This window comes from Gamsiella multidivaricata (assembly GCF_025024155.1).
Source record: "Gamsiella multidivaricata strain RSA 2152 chromosome Unknown BC939scaffold_7, whole genome shotgun sequence".
Classification (NCBI taxonomy): Eukaryota; Fungi; Mortierellomycota; class Mortierellomycetes; order Mortierellales; family Mortierellaceae; genus Gamsiella; species Gamsiella multidivaricata.
In genome coordinates, this window is record NW_026251715.1 from 236063 (window position 1) to 260254 (window position 24192).

Sequence of the window (24192 nt, forward strand, 5' to 3'; positions counted from 1 at the left end):
ACAAGGAACGAGCGAATAATAAGAAGCGATAAATAATAAATAAGAAACGAGAGCAAAATACGAGTGAGCTGATGAGGATGAGTGCTGAATGGAGAGGGGGGATGAAGGAAGGAAGGAGTTATGGAAGAGATGAGGGCGGTATTCCAAGGAGGCCGCGCCAGGCACGCTTCTCCTGCGGAAGACGCCAGTCTCATTCGCCCATAGACAAGTGCTCACAACGGGTCACACGCACACCGTGTATACGACTGTGTCTACTATAGACTAATGCAATCCTGGGAATGATGCCTTCTTTTATTTTCAGAACCAAAAGCTGACCGAGAAGCTTGTCGACAGCGACCGGATGTAGTGCCACCACTTGAACGGAATATAAAGCACCTCACCCGGTTCAAGAATCGTCTCCACATATCTCGCCTCTGCAAAGAGCGGATGTCGCTCCAGATCAGGATTCTCCACCTCCACCTGGCTTGTGTTGCCCAACATCGTAGTCTCCTGCTCCTGCTCCTGCTCCTGCTCCTGAGTGCCGTCTTCAGAATCTGATCCAAAGCAGTACAGCTTAGAAGTTTCCTTAGGCGCATATAACCGGATATATTTCCTGCCCACAACCTGAGCCAGCAAGTTATGGTACGGATCTGTGTGCATCGGCGAGACCGTACCCCGTGGACCGAACCATGCATTCAGCAGCACATCGTCTGGTGGATCGTAGCCCCCCTGATCCCTGGGTCCGATCAGGCAGTAATCTGGGATATCAATGTCCCTGCGAAGCCGAGGGATCTGATCAAACAGATCGTGCTGTGCCAGATATCCGATCGGCTTTTCCTTCTTATCGCAACCATCTTTCTTGTCTTGTCCATGATTCCCTGTCTCATCCTCCAATGGGTCCCGAACAATGTACTGCTCAATAAACTCACGTACAGTCACCAGCTTTTGAGTCCACTGCTCATCCGTGTACTGGCTGCCGATCTCAATTGGAACTAGCCGATCGGGTCCTGCTGTCTGACAAATGGTATCCAAATCTGTCCACCGTTCCCTCGCAGGCCAATGATCAATAGAGTCAGTGATGATGATGGGTGTTGCTCCAGATGGTCCGTTGACGTGCTGCTGAAACGCATCCATTGAAGGCAGATGCAATCGAGGAATCGGATATCGGATTTCAGGTACTGGTCCTTGATGTGCCTCCTCGCCCAGTTTGGCGGGCGCTCCTGTCCTTGCCCGCTTCTTTGGAGGCTGCGTAGTCTCCTCAAGACCCTCCACCATGCCTTCTAGTAAGTCGATTAACTCGTACACAAGTTGCTTCCTTTCATGACCGGCTGCTCCCGCCATAACGAGAACCTTATCGCAAGCCAGAATGGCCGGTTTAAGAGGTATTCTGTGCTTCGCTTCCATGATCGATACTGTGGATGAGGCGATAAACCCAAGAGCTAGCGCTTTGAGGATCCCTGAATCCGTGTAGAGTTCTCGCCAGCATACCGGCACTTCTCGATACGGGTATGCATGCAGCATCCCGTGCGCAAAGTCCATGAGTGCGTCGATCTGAAGAACGAGTTCTTCGGCAGCTGAGAGCGAGGCTCTTGATTGCCGGTTATCGGATTCATCCAAAAGTGCTGTCAATAGCGCCCTTGCATCCTGCAACTCTTTGAAAGGCGCGTATCCGCAGTTTTCCTCAGTGATCTCTGCGATTCCATAAACGAAGAGAGAATGTCAGAATGACGCGGATCGTTTTTATTCTTACCAGCTTACCAGTGTTTTGCGAATTAACACCTACCAGAGTCATGGCTAGACCAGAGTGAATGGAACTTGGCCGCGATTGAGTTGAGCATAGAAAACTAAACAAAAAGAGCAGAGCGTTTTGTTATACAGTACAAAGTTTTATTCAGGTAAAAATATGCTATGCCGAAGAGAAGAGGAGGTCGCGCTCCACTCCCTCGAGACCATTGCGCTCCCCTGAAGCCTCAACTACAAGCACCTGGCTGACGTGGTTCCGTGTCTGCTGCGTATCCTCGAGCTCCTTGTGTGCCATGTTCAGGACCAAGCCCGCCTGCTGCTCCACGTGTTGCTTGACCGCAGTCAGCTGTCCCAGCATCGTTTTGACCCCTCGCGTGTAGGTCTCTCGATTTTGGCCAGCCTGGCGCTCCAGAAAGATGTTCTCCTGTTCGATCCGCTCATCCTCGGCCTGGTTTTGAATTGTCTCCTGGATCATCGCCTGGATTTGCTCCTGCTGACTCTCTGCGAATACCTGGCGGTTCATAAGCTCCGCCCTTGCCGCCTATAGATAGAAAAGGATCACAAAAGACGCCGTCAGTCCCATGCTTCTCACAAGTTCAGTAACAAAGCGCGAATTGTCCCGCACGTATTGCCTTACCTCCTTATCGTCCTGATACTTTTTAGCCTGTAAATTAAGCTGGTATTCCTTACTGTTCAGCTCCTCGACAGATTCTTCGACCTGATCCTTTAGTCGGTCCAGTTCTTCCTTCAGAACAAAGAGCTCGTTACTTGTTTCGTTCGTAGAATTCACAAGTTGCGTCCTCAGGGCGCTGATGGTCCGCTCAGTCTTGCCCTTGATGTCGACAGAGTACAATTTTCCAGAAGTCACATTGTCCAAGTCCAGCCTGAGCTCATAATCCTGTCCGTTTGCATGCTTTGCGGACCGCGGAACAATTCCAATCTTCACCGCCAGTTCGTTGTACTCCTTAGCCAATCTCTCTGCCTCAATCTCGCCGTCCTGACGTCGCTTGTCGAGGGTCCGGAGTTCATTCTCGAGATCCTGCAGCTGCTGATTCAAACTGTCCTCTCTACGTCTCAGTCGGTTGCGCTCCTCCAACTTGTTGTCCAGGCCAGCCCGCGTTGTCGTTTGTGTCCTCACAATCTCCTGCAGTTCGGCTTTTGCGTTGGCAAGATCTCCAAGCTTTATTTGCCTGCTGGATATCGTTCTCCTCGTGTCTTCGTTTGCCCTTCGAATTTCCTCGATCCTCGGCTCTGCGTGGTCAATGGCCTTCTTGAACCGCTCAATGTCACTCAAAAGAACCTGCTGTTCCCTCTCCAGAGCAATCAGTGGTGACTAATAAGTATCAAAGAGGACGAAATTCTGTTAGGCTGGCGATGTATACCTTACGCAAATATATGTCCAAAGATAAAAGGCGTGGATTTACCACTTCGGCTTGTGCAACTTCGAGTTCCTGCCGGAGGGCATCATTGATTTCTGCTTGCCTCTTTGCTTCATCCTCCGCAAACTCTCCTCTTATCTGGAAACTCGCTGCCAACTGTGCCTCAAGGTCTAGATCCTGCAGATTGCCTGTCACCATCCAGACCCTGTATGTCTTTATGAGGTAGTAATAGAGTGCATCGTCCGCGCTGACCAAAGTCATGTCCAGTTTCGGGTCCAGGTCTCGGCCATGCCTGCTATTGTACTGCGGCATATCCATGATCTCTTTGTAGCTATCCAGTGCCTAGAGTATGATCATAAGGGAGGGTGCTGTTAGTACATTTGTTATACCACTTTAAGACAGCTCTCCGTGTCCATGAACGAATTATGGCACTTACGAGAATGGATTCCATCATCCATCCGAGCAATGCCAGCATATTCGGCCATGAATGGGGTGTTCCAACAGTGTATAATGATGTCTTGGAGATAGTGTCTGCGGCAGGGTATCTATCCAAAACCAAAATAGACTGTCAGGCGTCGTTCCATGATCCCTGGTAATTTTTCAGAGTCCAAGAGCGCATTCAATGTCCCTGGACAAGATCGTTCAATCCAGTGCGCCCTACCTCATTGACTTCAGGAGAACCGGTACCTCGTCCTCAAACTTTTTCTGAAAGTCGTAACCGGGCTCCATTTTGGAATACAAAAACTTGAATGTGTCCTGAAAGTCCTTGTTTGTTGGCTGCAACAGATTCTTTGTCGTGATCGGATGCGGGTATCCAGTTTCGGTCAAGAAGTTGACAAGGTTGTTGATCAAATTTCGCATGTACGTCTTGTCCTTGATCGGCCGTGGTTCCTTGAGGTTGACGTTAGTTGTTAACGTCGGGAACCCTCCACTGCCCGTTCCATTGAAAGACTGTCTGAATCCGAAGCTACTCTCTCGCCTGATGCAAAAACCAAAAAAGAAAAAAAGCGCGGTGATATATATTGATGAGCAACCCAAGTTGCACCATTGGCGCGTCAAGTATGATGTCCTACCCAGTTGGCACGTCTTACCGGTTGTCATTCATCTTTTCCAGTGTTGTCCCTGAAAGACGTTATGTGGATGCGGCGTTGCATATTGATGATCACACTTTTTTTTTTGTTGTCCGCGAGTTGTGCTTCGCCTGCCGTCACGTGGAAGACGCTCTGCCTTTAACCAATGCCAACATTGTTATTTTTGCACCCCTCTCCAACCTTTTTAACCCTTCCATTACTCACTCCACCATGCCAGACGAATATGCCGTCAAGAAGAAAAAACTCACCTTCAAGGGCGAAAGCACAAAGACGTAAATCGACTTTACTCCGAGTGTTGCAATGCACTCCGTGCTGAAGAAAATAGGCAAACTAACTCTGTCCTGTGCCTCCACAATATCTACAATGTCCTTCTAATAGCAAGAAGAAGAAAAGAAAGGCCGAGGATGACGCAAAGGACGATGACAGCAGTACTAACCTCGAAGGTGAGCAACAGGTCCTCAGCCAAGCAAGAAAAGACACTCAGCAATACCATCGTCACGAAGCTGACACTCAAAATATTTTATGCACTTACTAGGCTGGGTCCCCATCAAATCCTTGAGCGACCTCGGTGGCCCAATCTTCCTCACATTCTCGTCCGATCCACCCTCTTGTTTGGCAATCGACGACAAATCCAGAGTCGTCATGAGACCTCTGGAATCATCACTAGTTTCCGCAGATGATCAATCCACCAGTTCTGCACCCGTCTCCATTGAATCATCAGAACCCACAGCTGTCAACCAAGTCTTTGTCGCAACCATGATCCCCGACTCGGATCGCCTGGCGCTTAAGACCTTCAATGACCGGTACCTCAGCTCTGACAAGTTTGGTATTGTGTCAGCGGATTCAGAGGCGATTGGAATGCAGGAAGAATGGACAGCCATCATTAAACCAGAGGAAGAGGGTGGGATCTGTTTTCAGAACCATTACGGAAAGTTCCTGAGCATAGATGAGGTCGCCGCAATGGACAACAGAGGCGGAGCATCATTATCAGCAACAGCAGGATTCCAGATCCGGGCAGATTCAGACGTGATTGGGTTCTGTGAACTCTTTCAGGCAAAGATCCAGGCAAAATACCGAAAGAAGATCAAGAAGTCGGATGAGGTCAAGATTGTCACTGAAGACTATGAGGCCCAACAGAACCGCAAGTTTCAGACCTGGAATCACGGTCGTGTAATAGTCTCGAAAGATGATGTGGGTGAACTCAAAACAGCCAGGAAAGAAGGTCGCTTCTCAGAGGCACTTCTGGACCGCAGAGAAAAACTAAAGTCGGATCGTTACTGCAAGTGAAGACAATGCTACGCATTCGTTCGTATGAGAAATAAACAAAAGCGAAAACCCCTTGCCGACTTCATACTGGATATAGTTTATTGCGAAATCATTTTCCTTTTCTTGTGGGAACCAGGTGCTGAGGGGCTGGTATCTGATTCAAAGTTCGTCCTTAGCACCCTTGCCGTTGATCTTCAAAAGCTCAACCTCGAACACAAGAGCAGCGTTGGGAGGGATTGAAGCACCCGCACCACGTTCACCGTATCCCAAGTGTGCGGGGATGGACAACTTTCTCTTATCGCCAACGCACATGCCACGCAATCCCAGGTCCCAGCCTACATAGAAGAGGACGAGCGAAAGATAACGCTGAGAGTCAGACATCTAGGGAAAGAAGGCAGCGAGTTTATCTTTGCATTCGACAAGTTGAATTTACCTTTAATGACCATGCCCTCGCCAAGGGTGAAATCAAAGGGACCACGGCCGACGGAGCTATCAAACTGTGCGCCCGTGGCCCAGAGAGTACCAGTGTACTCCATGGACAATTTGTCACCGTCCTTGCTCTTGACGCAGTTGGGATCAGGGTTCCTTGCCTTGACACCTATCGAGATGCAACAATCAGAGAGTAAGCGACACAGCTAAATAATAATAGCAGTAATAATAGTAATAATATAGATATGAGCGGACCAAGCGACAAAGAAAAGGTTGCTTGTACCAATTTGAAGCGTCTTAGGCTCGGTCTTGCCGGCAGAGATGTGCGAGGCCAGAAGAAGTGCAGAGATGACAGCGAATGAGAAGCGCATTTTAGCAAATGGAATGAGAGGTAGGATGTGGATGGGAAGTGTGATGTGAAGAGATGCAAGGGCTCGCGCCGCAGGATATGTCCAAGCTAATGAATTTAGAACATTGATATGACTTGTGCGCTTTTGATTTGTGGAGCATCGAATGCTGCTGTCTCCGGTTTCTCAGGGGCATTGGGGCTGTAGACATTACAGGCTAACAAAGGGGGACAAAGAAAAGCTTTGATTTATTGACGCGTGGCCTTAAGGTATCCAGTTACTGCTTGACTTTGCTAAAGACGGTGGGTGAACGTGCTGCATCGATCGGATCCTTATCTTTGAACTTCTCTTTGATTGGGTCCATGATTTCCTTGATGCTCGACCGATCCAGATCATCCCTCCGTCCCAAAATATCTTCCACGAGAGTCAGCGGCAGATCGTGATAAATGCGCTTCATCGAATAAAAGTTGAGATAGGCCGCCATCTTGGTGCTACAAGTAAACTTGTGCAGCTTTTCGATCGCATCAAAGTCTTGCTCCAGATCGTTGATTGGCTTGTATTGCACAAAAAAGTTGAATACAGCAGCGCGGTCCTGCTGCAGACGATCCTCGCAGATCGGGAACTTGAGTTTTGCGCCCTTATTACGAAGTGCATCAATCTGGGCAATCATCAGTCGCTCCAGCATCCAGTCTACCAGCTTGTTAAACATGTAGTCGTTCAAATGTATCCTGAAATCGTCATTGTAGTCCTTGAGTGTCGCAATAATGAGTCCCATAGGATCATCGTCGTACCATGAGGACGTGTGCAGTTTGCTGAGGGGCTCCTTGACATCATTGAAGGCGAGGTCCAAGAGCGCGTTGGCGCCGTGTGTTGCCACGTCAAAGAAATCGTCCATGGTCTCGTTCAACAGATCTCTGGCCGCCTCAAAGTTCTTGCGGTTCTTAATCATGTTGTCCTTCTCTATCCTGATCAACAATGCGTCTGCAAACTCGGCGCATTTGATTTGGTCGTTGGTCGCAGCCATGATGTACTCTGCCAACCCAGCCGGAGCGGTCCCTGGCGAGTCCATCTGCTTTCTCATCTCTGCCGTAGTCAGTTCCTTCCATTTCTTTTGGTAGTCCTTGATGACCTGTATGCACTCCCGGACTACCTGTTCCATCACTGTGCTCTGCTGAGAATCTGCTGCCAACGTAACCTGTTGATTCACCATCTCGAAGAGCAGGTTGGCAGTCTGCATGTGGTATAGTTTGTCAGAGTCCTTTTCGGGTGCAGTCTGTCGCTCGACAAATTCGGCTGTTGCAGTAGCCATCATGTTGTTGGTCCACTTGATGAGATTGGTCCGGACAAGTTTGAGGTATTCATCCAGCAACCCCTGTTCGTTACCATCCAGCAGCTGAGGCTCCAACAACTCCTCGGTCACGCCCAATTGGTGGTTCATGCTGGCATAGTATTCTCGGACCCATCTCAGAAGATGAAGAATACGGCCGCCGTCTAGATCTGGTGAATTCACGATCTTGTTGACGAGCTCATATACATGGCGGTGATATTCAATAACGAGGAATGGGAAGATCTTGTAGTTGGAGGGTGACCGAGGAACCAGATCATCGTATACAAGCGCCAAGTCCGGGAAGACAAAATCGGTGGCTTCGAGACACTCCAACGGCTCGCTATCGACTCTCTCGAGCAAGATATTGAACTTGCGAGAGACCTCGTCGTGAAGGATATCAAGGAACTTGCTTCGCAGCGATTTGACCGTCCGTGGTGCTTTGTCCGTCTTTTTGCCCCCGAGTCCCTGGCGAGATCCACGGTGCTCGGATTTGGTGGTAAGGGTGACGGCTTTGGCGTCGGCACTCTCCTCACTCTCGATAATCTTGATGAGACGGACGATAACTGATCCTTGCTTGCTCTTGATGAGGTCAATCATATTGCGCGTCAATTCCCATAGATACTCCTCGAACTCCTGGATGACCTGGTCTAGTCGGCCAAAGTACTCCTTGAGTGTGACCTTGACGTCCAGTGGCTCGTCCCTAGCCATGTAAAGGGTTTTGTCGCGGAGCTGCTCCAGTTTGTACAATTGGTAATGAACCATGAGCAAGTTTGGCGCGGGTCCAAGGATGTTCCTCTTATCCTCTTTCATCATTGACTTGATCCTGTCTAGATCCTGATGCAGCTCCTGGAAGTTGTTGACCAATGACTGTGTTGCAACAAAGTTCTGGTGCGTTTGGGAAATCTAGCCGTATTCGAAATGCAATAAGCAAGCAAGCAAGCAATAGGCATCTGAGCGATTACGGAAAGTACGGTGATATGACCCTATTCTTCAAAAGAACCCCATGCACCGCCACTAACCTTGCGGATACGCGGATAGTCCTTGATCAAACCCTGGGCGTCCTTACAAAGCGAGTCGATATTTTTCATGTTGGCGCGAATTCCCAACACTTGTTCCTTTGTCGTCCCAAGAATATCCAGGGCTTCCTTAGTTTCCTCCATCTGGTTCTGGACACCAATTTTGAGCTGCTGGTCGACAATGGCCTTCTCGCGGATGAGCTTTTGGCGAATCGAGCTCAGGTTGGACAGGTCGTCAGGATGCTTAAGTAAGGCGGAGATGATGGCGACCTTGGCGTCGGGCGCAATCGAAATGATCGACTTTCCGTCCACCATGCTGGGCTGCTTTAAGGAGAGTGTTGCTGGATGTCTTCGTCCTGAGTGTTGATGAGAACGCGTGCAGAGAGGTAAGGCGGCGAACCAATGTGATAGGGTCAACTCTTTCTATAATGTGAAACCCAGTCATGTCCATTTATGAAGGTCGAATAAATTGCCTGTCTCAAAAATAGTAGCCAGACTACAGGAGCGTTGCTCTCAACGATGGGAACAGTATAACTGTTCATCCTCCACACCTCAAGCATACCAACAAAGCCGAAGCAATCATCATCTCCATCCACGGCTGATCGACATTCATCCACTCATACCTCTCGTACAATACCTACATTGAATTGCAGGGTCTCCGCTGCCGCTCCGTCTTCTGTCTCGGCTTATCATATTACATCTACCATGGTACAACCAAACCTCTAGTTGATGACATACAGGCAGGATCAGATGGGAACTCCAAGAGTCTTTCAGTTTTTTTTTTTCTCACCAAGTTGCTTTTATCGCATCCACTAGATTCGCTTTATTCTAGTTCAGAATCGCCAGGGCAAGACGCGATTGTCAAAGTGGTATTCGCCCTATGAGGACGACGAGAAGCTGAAGCTCAAGGGCGAAGTTCACCGTCTTGTGGCACCCAGGGACCAGAAATATCAATCCAACTTTGTCGAGGTAACATTGCATTTCCAGAAACAGAAACAGGGATATCGAACCCAGTAACTATTGACGGGATCTCAATGTTGCTAAGTATCCGTTATCTGTCCCTTGTTCCTAAATAGTTCCGTAACTTCAAGATTGTGTATCGCCGCTATGCCGGCCTTTTCTTTTGTCTGTGCGTCGATGCAAACGACAACGAGCTCGCATACTTGGAGGCAATTCATTTCTTTGTCGAGGTCCTCGACGCCTTCTTTGGCAACGTTTGCGAGCTAGATCTCGTCTTCAACTTTTACAAGGTAATAAAAAACAACATGGACGACGGCATTTTGGCATTGTTCTTGCTGGCTTTCAAAATGAACCCTGTTTATTGACTTTGATGCCGATTCGCTGGGATATTTAGGTCTACTCGATCCTTGATGAAGTCTTTCTCGCGGGCGAGATTGAAGAAACGAGCAAAAATGTGGTCCTGACACGGCTGGATCACCTCGACAAGCTGTGAAAGAGAAAACCTAAGGACAAGCAGATGTTGTTTTTTCCTCCTACACCAATATCATGAAGGATTAAGCGTAGATCTAACAATACGATACCATCAATAAAGTAAATCATTTTGCACTCGCACATGTCGATGAACTGGCGAAGCAATATAAAGTACATGCTTTGAGAACAGTTTTATTATACAAAAAGAAGGAGGTCAAGGTGATCATGAGTAAAAGTCGATGAGCCTCAACTTTTGGGAGTCACGAGAATGTCGCACAGCAATTCCTGCGTTGATGAGCTGCTCGATATGAGGCGGATAGTATTCGCCATGCACCAAGACTAGATAAGGATCGGCAGGTTGACTGACCGACAAATTCATAATGTCTTCCAATATGTCCTTCAACTGGAAAACATTCGGGTTATCGTCCTAAGATAGACAAAAGGAAAATAGTCATCTTCAGTATCTGTGTCTTGACATTGGAAGATCGTAGTCAAGTTGATCATGCGATGGCGCCTTACATCCGGTTGAATTGGAGGATAATGTTTGCTGAGAAACCTGGTCAACTCCCGCATCAATTCCTGTACTTGAACTCTGGTCTCCAACATCCTTTGCCGATCCTGGCTACTTTCCTGACTCATACCTGACTCGACCAAGTTTGCCAAGTCCTTCCGCCTCGCCTGCAAGGCTTGATTTATCTCCTTCAATTCCTTCAGCAGCTGTCGCTCGGACGCCAGCTCTGTCTTTGTCTCTTCGAGCTCCTTCCTCAGTTGCGAAATCATAATCCCGTAGTCGCGAATTGAGTCCCGCACCATCTGACGCACTTGAATCTTTGACAACTCCGGTATCACTTCAGGAAAAACGTTTTGATCTAGAAAAATGTGCATTTCAAGGATTAACAAGCTTATCGGTATCGATGCATAGTATCCAAAGCTCTCAATAGAAACTTACTGGCCTGTATCTTCTCGTACTCTGCCTGCAAACGTGCTTCCTCTAGCCGAAGGATAGCCAATGACTAAATGCAAACGGACCATAGATATATGGTCAGTACATGTGGCGGCCGAAGACGTCCCTTACTTAGCATCGTCAGCATATCCTGTTTCACTACCTTGTCCTGCATTAATTCGGCATCAATGAAAGGTCGAGGATTCCTTTGTGCATATTTCTGCTTCAGCTATTTGCGAGTGCACCGTCGAGCAACTATGAGTTATCGGATTAAACTTTCAGACACCAATTGAGCAACATGGCGGTGAATATAGGTACCTGCTGCAAACGCTCCATCTTTTTGACACATCGCTGATGCAGTATCTCTCCTGTGGTGCGCAAGGCATGCTCACGTTTGCGAACATATGCAGGGTCCAGTTCCATTGGTGCAGGTTGCACTGAGAGTTGTGCTGATGGTGAATTCGTTAAATCACCATCCTGTGCAGCCGAGAGAGCTATTTCATTCTGTCCGTGAATCTCGTTGGTTGTTGGTTGTCCGTTCACGAGATTCTCATCGTCCTGTAATCTCCTCTTGGGCGGGTCGATCGTGCTCATCGTTGACTCATCAGTCCTGTTCTTCTACCCTTCCTGTGTCTCCTCTGTCGGCTTGGTTAATTATATTTGATCTGCAAATACGTCATCGGTCGAAAAAAAAAAAAAGCAGAACGCGTTAAGACAGATCGTGTGCGCCTTTCATTCGCTCAGTTCTCCATCACACACCCTCACCTCATTCCACATACGATTATGATCGACCCCAACTCTCTCAAGGTCACGGAGCTCAAGGCAGAGTTGACCACCCGCGGTCTGTCGACCAAGGGTTTGAAGAAGGAGCTTGTAGCGCGTCTAGAGGAGGCATTGGCAGCAGAGAGAACCACCCCAGCGCCTGCAGAGTCGGTCACAGAGCCCGACGTCGCACCCAAGGAAGTGGAGACAAATCAAGGCGATAATTCGACAGATATGGATACAAATGCGCCATCCAAATCACCAACGACTACAGCATCAGAGGTGCAGGAGATAACACAGATCGTCAAGCCCGTGACAGAACCCAAAACCGATGCAGATGAAGCAGTTGTCAATACACCGCTACCACCAGTACCAGCCGTCGCAGAGGAGAAGGGAGAGCAACAGGATGAGCTAATGGAGGGATCAATGATCTTGGAGCCAGTGGTCGGCACACCAACGCTTACGCAGGAGGGCCTTGTGGATACGACCACAACCTCGGCCACCGGCAACACAATTGTCGCCGCCTCTACCGAATCGAAGAAGCGTTCTCTGGATACAGCGGACGCATCTAGTCAACAAGGACTAGCTACCGGGAATGCTTCACAGCCCAAGGAAATACCAGCAAAGAGGCTGAAGGCAATCGAAATCAAGCGGGATCAATTCGAGGCAATGGCAGCAGCCGCAAAGGATGCAGTCGAGGCCGCTGCACGCCGTCGTAGCATGGCACCCTCTCCATCGCCAGCACCGGGGCGTCCAATTCTAACAACAACGACAACAACATCCTCAACAGCCACTGTGGCCGAGGACAACTCTTCACAGTCATCAACACCTTCAGCACCAAGATCACCCACTGAGGATCGGAAGGGTGGACGGAGATTTGATGCAAGATCCATGATGGAGAAACAGATCAAACTGGCGGCGAAGGATCGTCAGCCCGAGGTGAGTTCAAAAAATTCAGGACCGTCGCAGTCAGCACCCTCACCACCCTCAGCATCCATTGAAGCCTTAAAAGAGATATCAGAAGGTATGATACTTTCGATTACCGATTAATCTCGTATTGTCATCGCTGTATATGCTGATTACAGAAAGCAAACAAAATTTGAAATGAAATAGAGCCGGGTGCGACACTCCCTTCAGAGACAACACGCGCTCTTGCGATCACAAACTTTCTCCGTCCTTTGACAGTGAACCAGGTCAAGAGGATGCTTTCAGAGTTTGGCGAGATCGAAGTTTTGTGGATGGACAGCATCAGGACACATTGCTATGTCATTGTAAGTCACTGAAAAATACAGCATCGGAACGCATTCTAGCATCGAACCAGGAAACAAAATGCTAACTTAAAAATACGCTTTGTTTCCCTACAAAAAAGTACAAGGAAGCGGCGTCAGCAGAGAAGGCATACAGTCAAGTGAAGGGACAAGTGTTCCCAAAAGAGACAGGCAAACCATTAGAACCTCACTTCATCGCACCTGAGGCAGCAGCAGCGAGCATAGACGCAGCAGAAAAGGCTCAAAAGAGCGGAAATCGACCTGTGATCTACACTGGTCAGGGTGAACCGGCTGCTGTATCAAAACCTGCAGTTGCACCGCACCTGGATGATGTTGAAGGTTTGTTGTCGCTTTTCATCAAACTGCTGACAGATACAACATAATGAACCTCCTCTAACCTCGCCCCCCTTTTTTTCCTTTTATCGCATTTCATAACCACAGTTGTTGTGTTCAAACGCGAGAAAGTGGAGCAGAAGCAGGAGACACAGGTTGTCCAGCCGACTGAGCTGTTCAAGATGACAAAGGCTCAGCCCGCATTGTATTACAAGCCCGTCAAGGAGCCCCCAACGGCCACCACAGACGCAAGTGAATCGCTATCTGAGGCAACTCTATTGTCAGTTCCCATGGCAGCAACGGGAGCCAACTAGTGAATGTCCTGCACTTCTTTTTTTACCTTCCATTCCTAATAGATATGTGCTTTCAAGACACCACTAGAAAACCACCAATCCTTCATCAAGGAAAATAATAAACGAGATGAAAAAAAAAAAAAAAAAAAAAAAAAAAACTGTCCATGTATTCACGTTCCAAGAACGACAAAAAACGGGACCTTGATGTGTGAAGAAAGAGACAGCACCATCTTTTCTTTTCCTTTTTTATTTCGCATCATTTCGCTTCTGTTGTGTTTCGTGCTCGGATAGGTCCAGATGAACATGAAAAAATATGAGAAAGTCCTGATTTTTGTCCAAAAGTCCCGAGTATCCGAGTAGCCCGACCTGAAACGACTTTTTTTTGTTGGTGAAAAATAAAAAAAGAGAGAATTTAAGCCTCGGTTCTGACGCGAGCGTTGGCGTTGGTGACCTTGATGTTGAGCTGCTGGGCACGCTCGACAATGGCGATGCGGTTGCGGGACGAGACGTTGTGGGCGATCTCGGCGGCGAAGGTGCGGTTGTGCATCAACAAGAGGTTCAACTCGGCAATGTTCGAGACAACAAACTTCTTGAAGCCCGAGGGCATCAAGTGACGGGTGAGCTTGTTGTTGCCGTAACCGATCTTGGGCATGACGATCTGGCCCTTGAAACGGCGACGGACGCGGTTATCAATACCCTTGGGCTTTCTCCATGACTCCTGCAGGTCGCAAATTTCATGAAAAAGGGAGTCGATAAGAGAGAGATGTTAAATTCCGTGGAATAGAGATACAATAATACTTCGATAGCCGTTCTTTGTGTTCTTTTCTTATGTCCGTGCTGCTATCCAAAAAAGGATAGGTTTGCCGCATAATATCAACGCTGAAAAGCTGCGCCCATCGTCTTTCTGTAATATTAATCGTCCTGAATTTTGGATCTCCTTTGAGTCTCCTTTACTGTCGCTAATATGTAATATGCTGTGCGATCTCGATTCAATGCCAATTGAGACAATATGCACTTGAGGCACAACAATGGCTGGTCAATATAAAAAGCCCATAGTCATGTTTGGTCGATAGCTCAAAGCAATTCCTGAGGTCAAATTGCCATCCCTCTTCACACATATTCCTGCCGATTTTCGCCTCCTGGTCCAGCGTGCGTATCAATTGAAGCCGGTCCCGTCATCGTACCTTAACGGTCTTGTAGCGGTCAGACTGGTGACGCTTGAAGGTAGCGGTGTGCTTCTTCACGATGGTGTGCTTCTTAAGAGGAGTGACCATTTTCTAATAGAAAAACGCAGCACATAAAATCCAGACAGTTTGAAATCAGTTTTAGTTGATTTGGTCCAAGGCTCCATGAAAACACAGTAGATTGTGTTTGGACCCGATCCATCATAGTTCCGGTCCTGTCAACTGAAGTATGTTGCGATCGCCAGCTGAGAAAGGCCTCTCTGAGCGATGTGCGATCAGGTGTCTGTGATAAGAAAGTTGTCGCACACTCCATCGTGAGTTAGGTTGTTCCACGTCGATAAGAGAACTTCTGTTGCTTTGTTGTGGATACTTCTAGTGCGTTGCAGCCTGCACTCAAATCGTGGCGGAGGTCATCCTTCATTCAATCATAGTTTCGCCATCGGTCCAGGTCAAAGGTTTAGGCTCGGACTATTGGTATCATGACACGCGAATTCGCCGTACTTCTGACTAGTTGAATGATAGATACGCCCTTCCTGCATGGTGTCATGTTGATCCCGCTGCCGTGTGGGATCGATTAATGGATCGATGGTATGATGGTGGCGACGGGTGGATCCATCCATGGATATGGATGATGCCTCTCGCAACAGTCACTGAATCACATACAGAAAAATAGATTTCAAAGAGGGAGAGCAATTCACTCTGCAGCAGCTCAGGACATAAACGGGCGATGCACCTCTGGCTAAGCCATGTGTGCGAGTCCTCTCAATTGCTCCGCCAAGACTACACCCACCTAGGTTCCACTCAACTCATGTATGAAATATCATCCTCCAACTGCTCCAGTCTATCGTTGTACCTCTATGTATTCGCAATTGCTTCACAGCTGCATTCTTTTTATTAGACGGTGTCTACTGATCTTATCAGAGACGTGAGGCACCATGTCTAGTAATACACAGAGCGCGTTCTATGCACTTTGACCGGTCTCTCCCCCAATGTCAGCTCCAGCTGTGCAGCTTTAGCAAAGTCCCAGATAAAGAAATCGATCAAAATGGCGTTCACTGTCATCATCTTTGGCGGTTCCGCCTCCAAGTCAGTCTTGGTAGCATGGGCCTGTCGCTCCACGAGTTCCTCACCGATCAAGTCTAGAATCCTGCGCCGAATCAGCTCGACTGCCCAAATAGAATTGCCTCGAATCTCTACTTCGAGCTGCGATCCGCTGGGGAGCATCTCGCCGCGGTTCAGGATCTCGAGCAGCTCAGATGAGTATTGAAGACAACGGAAGTGGTACAGCGTCTGTGGGACACGATAATCCGCAAACATGGTGATCTCGTCAATATCCTTGAACTCTCCATAGTCCTGGTTCTGGAAGCATGCCCTAGGGTCAGTAAGGATGTGAGGAAAGGTGGTGTAAACAGTGTGCAGCTATGCAATCAACATGGTACAGAACCTGGAACGTGGGATGATCGCTTACCAGAGATCAGCGACCAATATTTGAGCGCGCTTGAAGAATTGAACTATTCAGCATGGCATAAAGATTGTTAGATTTCAAACGAATAAATACCAACAATCGAGCATGCGATCTCTTTATACCTTTTCGTCCGTAGAACTCTGCCTCGTCGCGGAAGGATGAAAGGTTGGAGGTAACAATCTCGACCAGCTTCAAGGCTGATTTGTCTGCCTGTGCAATACAGTTTGTAAAGCTGCCATCGAATTTCTGTCATAAAGAGTTGTTAGAAGGGAGAGGTCAACTCTATGACAAACACTGCGAGGCAACAGCACTGCTAGCGCGTTTAGTACCTCAACAAGGACTTTTCCGGCTTCGCGCATGACGCGAATTCTATCCTGCAGCAATGGGATCTGCTCTTGTGTGTCGGATCGAAAGATTCTCTCGATGTCGCTGTCGGGTAACCGCTCCTCTGATGCAAAGAATTCGGGTGTAGTAATAGGGATCCCTTCCTCAAGCGCTAATAACGACATGCATAAGGAATATTAGGAAGGTGAACTTTCAATTAGCATAGAGAAGGGAGAGAAACAGCCGTTCTCTCCTATACCTCTGTTGATGGCAGCGACCATGGACCAGTAGCCGGTGTACCCAACGCCATGGAATGTTACGCGGTAGCGATCTGGGTGAGGTACACCCGTGTCATCTATGTCGATCTCGGACCAGAAGGAAAAATTAAGCAGATCGACTAGGAAGATCCTACAAGCAGTAAATTCAGAGGGTTAAAGAGAAGAAAGGATGTTGTTCGATGCAGGGGCTAAGCAGCTGATAGACAGTGTTCTGACCAATCTACAGTGCTGGCATTGCACTCCTTGGGATTCAGAGGATGCTCTTTCCACTATCATTGTATCATTGTTGCATTGAGAGAGACGAAGAGCTGATTAGCTGAATGCTGTATTGATAGGTTGTCAGACTGCTCTTTCAAGAGATCAATTGATGCATTTGTCAACCTTGCTTGTGTCGTAATGGGTCTTTTTCATCGCCTCAAAGATCTGTGATATTAACAAAACAAAAACACGGCATAAGTGCCGGACTTCAAGGCAGATGAACATTGCATAGTCTGTGCATGCAAATGTATCCTATGATTTAACTGAGCTACCATTGCTGCACCATGGTTGACACTATCCTTGGGTATCGACACATGCCTGCTATGCTGGTTTGTTGGTACCACCAACAATAACAAAAGGGCGCGAGATGTCAGTATATAATAGCGTATCACTAGACAGAATAGTACTGCATTGCCCTGCACAACACTGCGACTCCGAATATAATATAGGCATGGCAATATACATTGTGGATAAACTCTGCACTCTCGAGTACTGGGTTGATGATCATTGAGAAGTGATTGCAGGCGGATGTGTGTTTGTGATGGGAAGGGGAGGAATGAGATTCAGCGATGCGGGACAAGATAGAATAAAGTTCAGTTATCCAGTTGGACCTTAATCAAGGGTCTACCCAACGTGTGTAGTGTTCTGACCAAAACTAACACTGCCCTATACCCATCTGTCTATCTTCATCGTTCAAAAGGAAAGAAAGCGAGAGATAGATAGGATGAACAGGCGTTAGGAGGGATACGGCTACTGAGAGCATCGATGTGCTCGTTAGTTTTATCATGCTGACTATATCCGACCGCCTAGCAGGGCGAAGAAGAGCGAGTTTCTAAAGGCTCGACGGTTTAGCCGCTCTTCTTTTTTTCCTCCTCTATCATTCTCTCGTGATTCATTCCTCATTCTTCATCTCTCTCCTCCTGATCCATCCCATACTCATCATGGTAGTCAAACGAACCTCGTCGGTGATATGGTATACATGTGCATATGGCAACTCAAAACTCATTGTGCGTGTCTTCTTCATCCTCCTCTTCGGACATGCTTCCTACCTTCTAGGCTGACCAATTCACAGACTCAGAACTCGTTGACCTCAGGGAGAGCTTCGAAGCCTTTGATCGCAATAGCGACGGCACCATCTCCCGCCGCGAGCTCCACTCTCTCCTCCACACAGTCGGACACAAGGTCAATGCCCGCGGTCTCGAGGATCTCCTCACACAGTACGATGCTGACCAGTCAGGCGCCATCGATTTTAACGAATTCGTCAAGCTGACCGGTATCTTGATTAAGAACAAGCTGGACAAGAAATAAGCCAGGGAGCAATACATGGAGTTATGGACCATTCAATTGCGAACAGCCCTTTTATCCGCTCCACTTTATCCTATTATCTATTTCTACATACCATACGCGCTGTAATAAAGAATGTATGTACGCCGACTTTTTGCGCCCGTTTGATCCGAGATCGCTCTTTCTCTTTGTTCTCTATCTTCTTCTTTTCCAATGATGCCTCGGGGCTGTTGGACATCGCGCAAAAGGCGACAGACCATCAAGAAAATGGCAGTGCAAAAATTGGCCCATACCGGGTATACGCGCAGAAATAAACAAGAGAATATTGCTGATAGATATAATAGGAAGAGGGTGTTGGTTTGGATACTCGTGCGAGGCATTATTGCCCGGACCTGGGACCTCATTAGACAGACCACTCAACGGCCGCCTTAGTATTACTGAGACCCGCAACGGTGCGCAGGATGTTGGCTTGTTTTGTATTAGCAACTCTAAAAAGTTCGACTAATACGGAATGAAGGTGGGCCATTGGGGGTGGGCCATTAGGGGTGAGTGGGCCATTGGAGGTGAGCCCGAGGGGTTTGCTCAGCACGTTCCCTTCTTCCGTTTCCATTCATTCTTTTTTTCCTATCTCCCTCTCTCTCTTCCTCTTTCCTTCTTTTCTTGCTCATTCTCGCTCATCGATTCATTGCCCTCTTCCTCATCTTCCTCATCCATCTCTTTTTTCAGCCAAGTCACCATGGTATGTGTACCCAAGCGACCGTTCGTGTTCGGAGAAGCAACGAGGGGGAGGGGCTTATATTAAGCTAAAACTAACTTTGCCCTCGCCTTGTTTTTGATTACTGCAACCTGCAAGTCCTCCTCCACTACCTTCACAGCCGAGGAGATCGCCGGCTTCAAGGAGAGCTTCAATGTCTTTGACCGCGACGGAAATGGAGCCATCAATGCCTCAGAGCTGCGTTCCTTGTTAAAGCTCGTCGGCGAAAAGTTCCACACCACCTCGGTTGCACACACTCTCAAAGAGTTTGACACAAACAACGACCAGCACATTGATTTCGACGAGTTCTTGGTCATGGCCGACAAGTTGATCAAAAACAAATCGCCCTAGAAAAACCAAAAAAGGGTGTTGGTCGCCGCATTTCGCACATCCTTCACTGTACACACGGTACACATATGCACAGCAACGACGGCTAATTGACTCACGCCTTCAGGAACTGATCGCGGAGAACCACGGGGGAAGCAATTGCTGGCTCGTGTATATGTCTACCCAGTTTTTTTCTTAATTTACTTATGCAATAAAAAAGTGATATAGCATTCAAAATCAACATTCTACTGGTACCTGTCTCCTGAATGGACGATGATATCAAGTAACAGAATAGGATAGCAAGAATAAGGAGGCGGGTCCAGATGTATGATGGCCGTTGTTCGTTTTTCTCTCCTTGATAGATGTATGTGATAGGATCCGCGGAAACCTCAAGGCACATGAGCATTTTTAGCATAGGAGCCAAAAAATAAAAAAAAAGAACAAGGCGAGGGCTCTTGGTTTCTGGTGGCCATCTGGGAGCCAAGGTGGCGCGTATATCAGCGCATGCTATAAAAACGAGGATGTGGTCGCAACAAACCAAAAAAATAAGAGAAACCCCTCCATTATACTCCCCATGAAGTCCTCCATCATTACCCTTGCCTGTCTGTCGCTTCTTGTCGCTATCCAGGAGGCAACCGCAAAGCCTTCAACACCCATTGCAGGATGCCTCCGCAAGGAAGTCGTTCCAGGTAGGCAGTTACACTTCCTCAAACACCTTGGACGATATATACGAACAAGATAAAAACCACGTTCTGACGGTCCCTTTCTCTCAAACTTGATTAGCGGATGGCAGCGTTGAGTCATGTTACGACTTTGCGCTCAAGCACGGTACAACTTTTGAAAAGCTCCTGCTCTGGAACACGGGCCTTCACAAGAACTGCGACAACCTCGATACTGACAACGAAATCTGTGTCCTCGGTCCAGCTGTCGCCCCCAAGACTACCATCACTCCTACTAAAACTCCTGCTGCTGTTCCTGCTGCTCCAGCCGCTTCTATGGTCTCATCTGCTGCCACTCGTACAGCGAACTTACCTGTAAAGACGATTGTGCAACCAAAGACCAGTGCTCCCTCGAACGCGAATGTGTCCCAGACGGCTAAGGTTTCCAAGACCACAGCGGCTAAGGCTGCGAAACCCACCCTAGCAGTGCATACAACGACCACGACGGGTGCTCGCACATTGTATCCGAACCTTGCAAAAACCATTGCTCAAAAGACAGGGACAGTCCGGCCAACGACAGCGGATCCGACGGTTAGGACTTCTGCTGGTACTTTAAACGCTTCTCTTTGGGCTATGGCTTAATGCTCAGATCACTCAGACAAGAATACCTGGAAGACCTTTTTCTCTTTTCCTTTTTCCCTTTTTTGCCAGCAATGCCAGCTTTTTTCTTTATGTAAAGAGCAAATTAATAATGAAAGAGTCTTAGGGCAACCGAGTGAGAAAAAAAAGTAAAAGATGAATGTTCTATGTGTAGCTTCTGTTGTTGTACCCTTTCGTCCTTCGTCCTTTCTTGTAAAGAGGAAAAAAAGAAAAGAAAAAAAGACATGTATCCAGGACTACGCAAGAAGGACAACGCTGAACATGATAACAACCATCACCTTGGCTGCGAGGCCTGCAATCTGAAAGGTGCTACTGTCACGGATACCAGCGCTCGTCTGTTTGCCCTCGCTGCTGTTCTCATCCTTGCTATCGCTGCTGCCGGCCTTTCGAATCTCGTCTGATGGACCTGTAAGACTGCTATAAACCGACGTCGTCAGCTCGTGGTTGGCCATATCCGAGTCCATCGACCAGATACTCACGCCTCCAAAGCCGGCCTTCTTCAGGTAATCAATCTTAGCCGCAAAGGTCTCCGGCGTGTCATAACCGATCCACTGGTCTTCATTCACGACCATGTACATGCAAGAGCCAACCTCATCCCTCCTCGGCTCCTGCGTGACCTGACGTTGGAAGTGATCAATCGGCTTCTTCGTGTCAGCGACTTGTGCGAGGCTGGACAGTCTCATGACCTCAAAGTAAGACATGGCTCCTTTCTCCTGGCAGCCCTGTTTACCAGGACCGATGGCGGGTGAACCCGGTGCGGTCTTGGCTTTGTCCTTGAGTGTAAACGTGACACCGGAGAAGGAAAGGCCCAGGTTAAACTTTTTGGGATCCACGGACTTAGGAGCCATGGATTTAACTGCATCGTCGACAGAATAGCCGAAATACTTTGTGCTCTTGGCAGTGTCGTACAGAGGAGCCGCGCAAAAGGCCATATCCTCCCATTGACTAGAAGTTAATGTTAATTTTAAAAACGCGACGCGATATTAGCTAACTGTGTATTGCATTGCAAAGACGACATTAATCCTCAAAATGCGCGCTCTTAACATACTTACCCGTGAAGATTGTACGCCATGATGTTGAGCCAGTCAGCTGCCAGAAGTGCGAGAAGAAAAGGTGCAAAGTTAGCGTGCGATGCTTCATTGGTGGTGGGCTGCAAAACAAAAAAAAAAAAGGTGTATGAGCCTACCATACTGCGCAAGCTGAGGGATATGGAAGTACTGTCCGTGGAAGGGTCCTCCAGGCAAAGCAATGCTCAGAATCAAACGCTCACGACCTTCAGTAAGCACCTCCGCATCCGCTGCGTCGCGCATTTCCTTCATGAACAAGACAAAGTTTTTAGGGTCCTCTGGATGTCCCCCACGTAAGTCGTCTGAAGGACTATTTTGTTGCACACGTCCACGACCCCCCGATTAAGATGTTAGAGCGCTTAAAAGAGCACGAAGGAAATGCAATTGCAACCGTTTGGACAAGCATAATGAGAGAGAATGAGAGAGAGAATGAGAGAAAGAATGAGGACCACGTACTATTCCCAATCAAAGTCAATTCCATCAAAACCATGCTGGCGGACAAAAATCATGGCTGACTTGATAAACTTTTGACGTTTGGCTTGGGTGGAGACCATCGTGGAGTAGTATGCCATATCCATGTTCCATCCACCTATCACAGAAGCAAAGGAAGAAAAAAAAGCGTATCTCCCATAGACGCGTCAGATTATTCTCGAGTGTTTGTACTATCTTACATTTCAGACAATATATGACATCTAGTTTTGGCCGCCTTACCGATGGTGATTGCAGTCCTTAGGCTGGGTTTCTTCAGCTTGAGATCGTTAAAATGTTTATAGCCCTCTAAATCTTCAGCGTGTTGCGTTTGAATGACACCATCGTCATTGATCGACGCGAACGCGAAGTTGAGGTGCGTGTAGAGATTGTAGGGTAGATCCTCAGGCTCGAACGATGGGTAGTCCGGACACTGTCCTGCCGTCTGTAAGAAAAGAAAAAAAGAAAAAAAGGGGAGGGGGGGAGAGAGAGGTGTTAGTGGGCTGCAGTGGACCTTGAATAGATCATGATTCCACATTCCTTCTATGTTCTCCATCCTGTCCAGGGATAAAATTAACGGTACAGAATAGACGATACATATCGCACAGGAAGGATACATAAACATTGGTCCAGATCCCGCCAAGTCTTGGTGTGGTGAAAATGGTCGATTTCATTTTGTTTCCAGCAATGGCTAGTTAATAATGTAGATCGAAGAAGGAGAAGAACAGAGAGGCAGTACTTAAAGTCTTCATTACCTTTCCATAATACCCTACGATGCGTTGCGCCCGCACCATTGCGGCGAGAACAACGAGCGCTAGACCCGCAAGCACAGTCGTTAATCTCATACCAGGCTGTGATATTTTTTGGGTGCACGTGTATGAACGTCTGTAGCGTATGTTTGAGGCCGGTGCGAAGGTTAGGAGGGCTATCGATCTGATTTTATGCCTGAGCTCTCCTTTTCCGGCAAGGAATCGTGGATAAACGTCTAGGGAGGATAGAGCAATGTTCAGAGTTGCTAGGCGCGATAATGGAAGTCGATAAGAAGAAATGGAAGTCGACGAGAAGAAGAGGAAGTCGATGAGAAGAAGAAAAAGCAGACAAAGGGTGCGGGTGCGAACACATTTGTATGGATCTTCAACAACCACGCCCAATCCGAGTGAGCCAAAGGGACAGATTTTGGCTCTTCCACCTCTCTTCCGCGTGGTATTCGTGTATTCTTGTTCTCTCTCGCCAGGACGCGCGATCCTTAGCTGTAGTTGCCGATACCTATTTTCGGCTGAGGACTGAATCATCATTCATGCTGAATCCATACCCTCGGCATGAAGAAACAAAAGTATTCCAGCTTGAACGCGTCCGTTTTTAAACGTACAAAACTCAGATTTCTTCCTCTCATTTAGGGACAACAAGTGTTGCACATAATTAATCTGCGTAGTCGCGCATCAAACTGCTCTCTTCAGGGCCCATAGCTAAAAAATTCGTTTGTGGCAGTGCGCAACGCACTGCCACCCGATTCAATTGGACTTTGTCTCAGATACAGTGCCCCAGAGGACACCGATGACCCAGCATAGTGGGAACCCAGGGATCAGGAGCGTGTCCCAATGACCCAGCTCTTTCGTGTCCACGAAGATCCCTTTCCTATCCTTTCTAACCGTTTCCTTGCATACTGATTCTGACATTGAATAATCACGGAGTTGTCTCCTGACTGGTGCCCGTTTGCCCGTTTGTATCAAGCTAATAGCTACACTGATACCTTACTGTGGATGCAAGGACATATACCCTGCAGATACACAGATGCAGGCCATTGGTTCGTCTGGTATGAAACGACTCAGTCTACCAAGGGCTTTGGGAGGGTCGATA

The 24192-nt window shown here is 47.9% G+C and overlaps 12 protein-coding genes across 12 annotated transcripts; 5 read left to right on the top strand and 7 right to left on the bottom strand.

Annotated features, from left to right (window-relative positions):
• Positions 1–185: 185 nt before the first annotated feature.
• On the bottom strand, positions 186–1771 carry BC939DRAFT_521604 (uncharacterized protein; the record flags this gene model as incomplete). Its single annotated transcript, XM_051561218.1, has 2 exons — positions 186–1670; positions 1738–1771. The coding sequence occupies 2 exons, from the start codon at positions 1769–1771 to the stop codon at positions 298–300; spliced, it is 1407 nt and encodes a 468-aa protein (XP_051416191.1). The 3' UTR covers positions 186–297.
• A 114-nt stretch (positions 1772–1885) lies between these two features.
• Positions 1886–4206, bottom strand: BC939DRAFT_473626 (HEC/Ndc80p family-domain-containing protein; the record flags this gene model as incomplete). Its single annotated transcript, XM_051558364.1, has 6 exons — positions 1886–2263; positions 2360–3055; positions 3147–3443; positions 3538–3646; positions 3763–4080; positions 4193–4206. The coding sequence occupies 6 exons, from the start codon at positions 4204–4206 to the stop codon at positions 1886–1888; spliced, it is 1812 nt and encodes a 603-aa protein (XP_051416192.1).
• A 42-nt stretch (positions 4207–4248) lies between these two features.
• Positions 4249–5548, top strand: BC939DRAFT_280936 (FRG1-like family-domain-containing protein). Its single transcript, XM_051551208.1, has 3 exons — positions 4249–4464; positions 4571–4635; positions 4728–5548. Exons 1-3 carry the CDS (start codon positions 4403–4405, stop codon positions 5477–5479), a joined length of 879 nt encoding a protein of 292 aa, XP_051416193.1. The 5' UTR covers positions 4249–4402; the 3' UTR covers positions 5480–5548.
• Positions 5549–5617: 69 nt separating this feature from the next.
• On the bottom strand, positions 5618–6258 carry BC939DRAFT_473628 (FKBP-type peptidylprolyl cis-trans isomerase; the record flags this gene model as incomplete). The annotated part of the gene is made up of 3 exons (XM_051558365.1): positions 5618–5793; positions 5892–6056; positions 6171–6258. 3 exons carry the CDS (start codon positions 6256–6258, stop codon positions 5618–5620), a joined length of 429 nt encoding a protein of 142 aa, XP_051416194.1.
• Positions 6259–6511: 253 nt separating this feature from the next.
• BC939DRAFT_392791 (exocyst complex component Sec6-domain-containing protein) lies at positions 6512–8892 on the bottom strand (the record flags this gene model as incomplete). Its single annotated transcript, XM_051552046.1, has 2 exons — positions 6512–8464; positions 8581–8892. The coding sequence occupies 2 exons, from the start codon at positions 8890–8892 to the stop codon at positions 6512–6514; spliced, it is 2265 nt and encodes a 754-aa protein (XP_051416195.1).
• Positions 8893–9087: 195 nt separating this feature from the next.
• Positions 9088–10151, top strand: BC939DRAFT_439238 (AP-2 complex subunit sigma). Its single transcript, XM_051553938.1, has 4 exons — positions 9088–9285; positions 9394–9546; positions 9654–9827; positions 9932–10151. Exons 1-4 carry the CDS (start codon positions 9283–9285, stop codon positions 10028–10030), a joined length of 429 nt encoding a protein of 142 aa, XP_051416196.1. The 5' UTR covers positions 9088–9282; the 3' UTR covers positions 10031–10151.
• BC939DRAFT_439240 (centromere-associated protein K-domain-containing protein) lies at positions 10152–11624 on the bottom strand. The gene is made up of 5 exons (XM_051553939.1): positions 11270–11624; positions 11115–11180; positions 10958–11021; positions 10528–10877; positions 10152–10435 (listed from the first exon to the last, which is right to left on the bottom strand). The coding sequence occupies exons 1-5, from the start codon at positions 11543–11545 to the stop codon at positions 10232–10234; spliced, it is 960 nt and encodes a 319-aa protein (XP_051416197.1). The 5' UTR covers positions 11546–11624; the 3' UTR covers positions 10152–10231.
• Positions 11625–11688: 64 nt separating this feature from the next.
• Positions 11689–13745, top strand: BC939DRAFT_281024 (uncharacterized protein). Its single transcript, XM_051551210.1, has 4 exons — positions 11689–12737; positions 12827–12984; positions 13083–13320; positions 13423–13745. Exons 1-4 carry the CDS (start codon positions 11735–11737, stop codon positions 13626–13628), a joined length of 1605 nt encoding a protein of 534 aa, XP_051416198.1. The 5' UTR covers positions 11689–11734; the 3' UTR covers positions 13629–13745.
• A 274-nt stretch (positions 13746–14019) lies between these two features.
• On the bottom strand, positions 14020–17624 carry BC939DRAFT_499541 (uncharacterized protein; the record flags this gene model as incomplete). Its single annotated transcript, XM_051559951.1, has 10 exons — positions 14020–14325; positions 14792–14884; positions 15761–16163; positions 16260–16302; positions 16379–16502; positions 16586–16752; positions 16840–16988; positions 17075–17127; positions 17240–17281; positions 17580–17624. The coding sequence occupies 10 exons, from the start codon at positions 17622–17624 to the stop codon at positions 14020–14022; spliced, it is 1425 nt and encodes a 474-aa protein (XP_051416199.1).
• Positions 17625–18172: 548 nt separating this feature from the next.
• On the top strand, positions 18173–19505 carry BC939DRAFT_392751 (uncharacterized protein; the record flags this gene model as incomplete). Its single annotated transcript, XM_051552044.1, has 2 exons — positions 18173–18389; positions 19276–19505. Coding segments are annotated over 2 exons (447 nt in total), but the record flags the coding sequence as incomplete, so codon positions are not given.
• Positions 19506–20022: 517 nt separating this feature from the next.
• Positions 20023–20949, top strand: BC939DRAFT_439252 (uncharacterized protein). The gene is made up of 2 exons (XM_051553940.1): positions 20023–20170; positions 20265–20949. Exons 1-2 carry the CDS (start codon positions 20056–20058, stop codon positions 20780–20782), a joined length of 633 nt encoding a protein of 210 aa, XP_051416201.1. The 5' UTR covers positions 20023–20055; the 3' UTR covers positions 20783–20949.
• An 87-nt stretch (positions 20950–21036) lies between these two features.
• On the bottom strand, positions 21037–23129 carry BC939DRAFT_499545 (glycoside hydrolase; the record flags this gene model as incomplete). The annotated part of the gene is made up of 6 exons (XM_051559952.1): positions 21037–21745; positions 21853–21889; positions 21987–22177; positions 22324–22456; positions 22579–22780; positions 23091–23129. The coding sequence occupies 6 exons, from the start codon at positions 23127–23129 to the stop codon at positions 21037–21039; spliced, it is 1311 nt and encodes a 436-aa protein (XP_051416202.1).
• Between the last annotated feature and the right edge of the window lie 1063 nt (positions 23130–24192).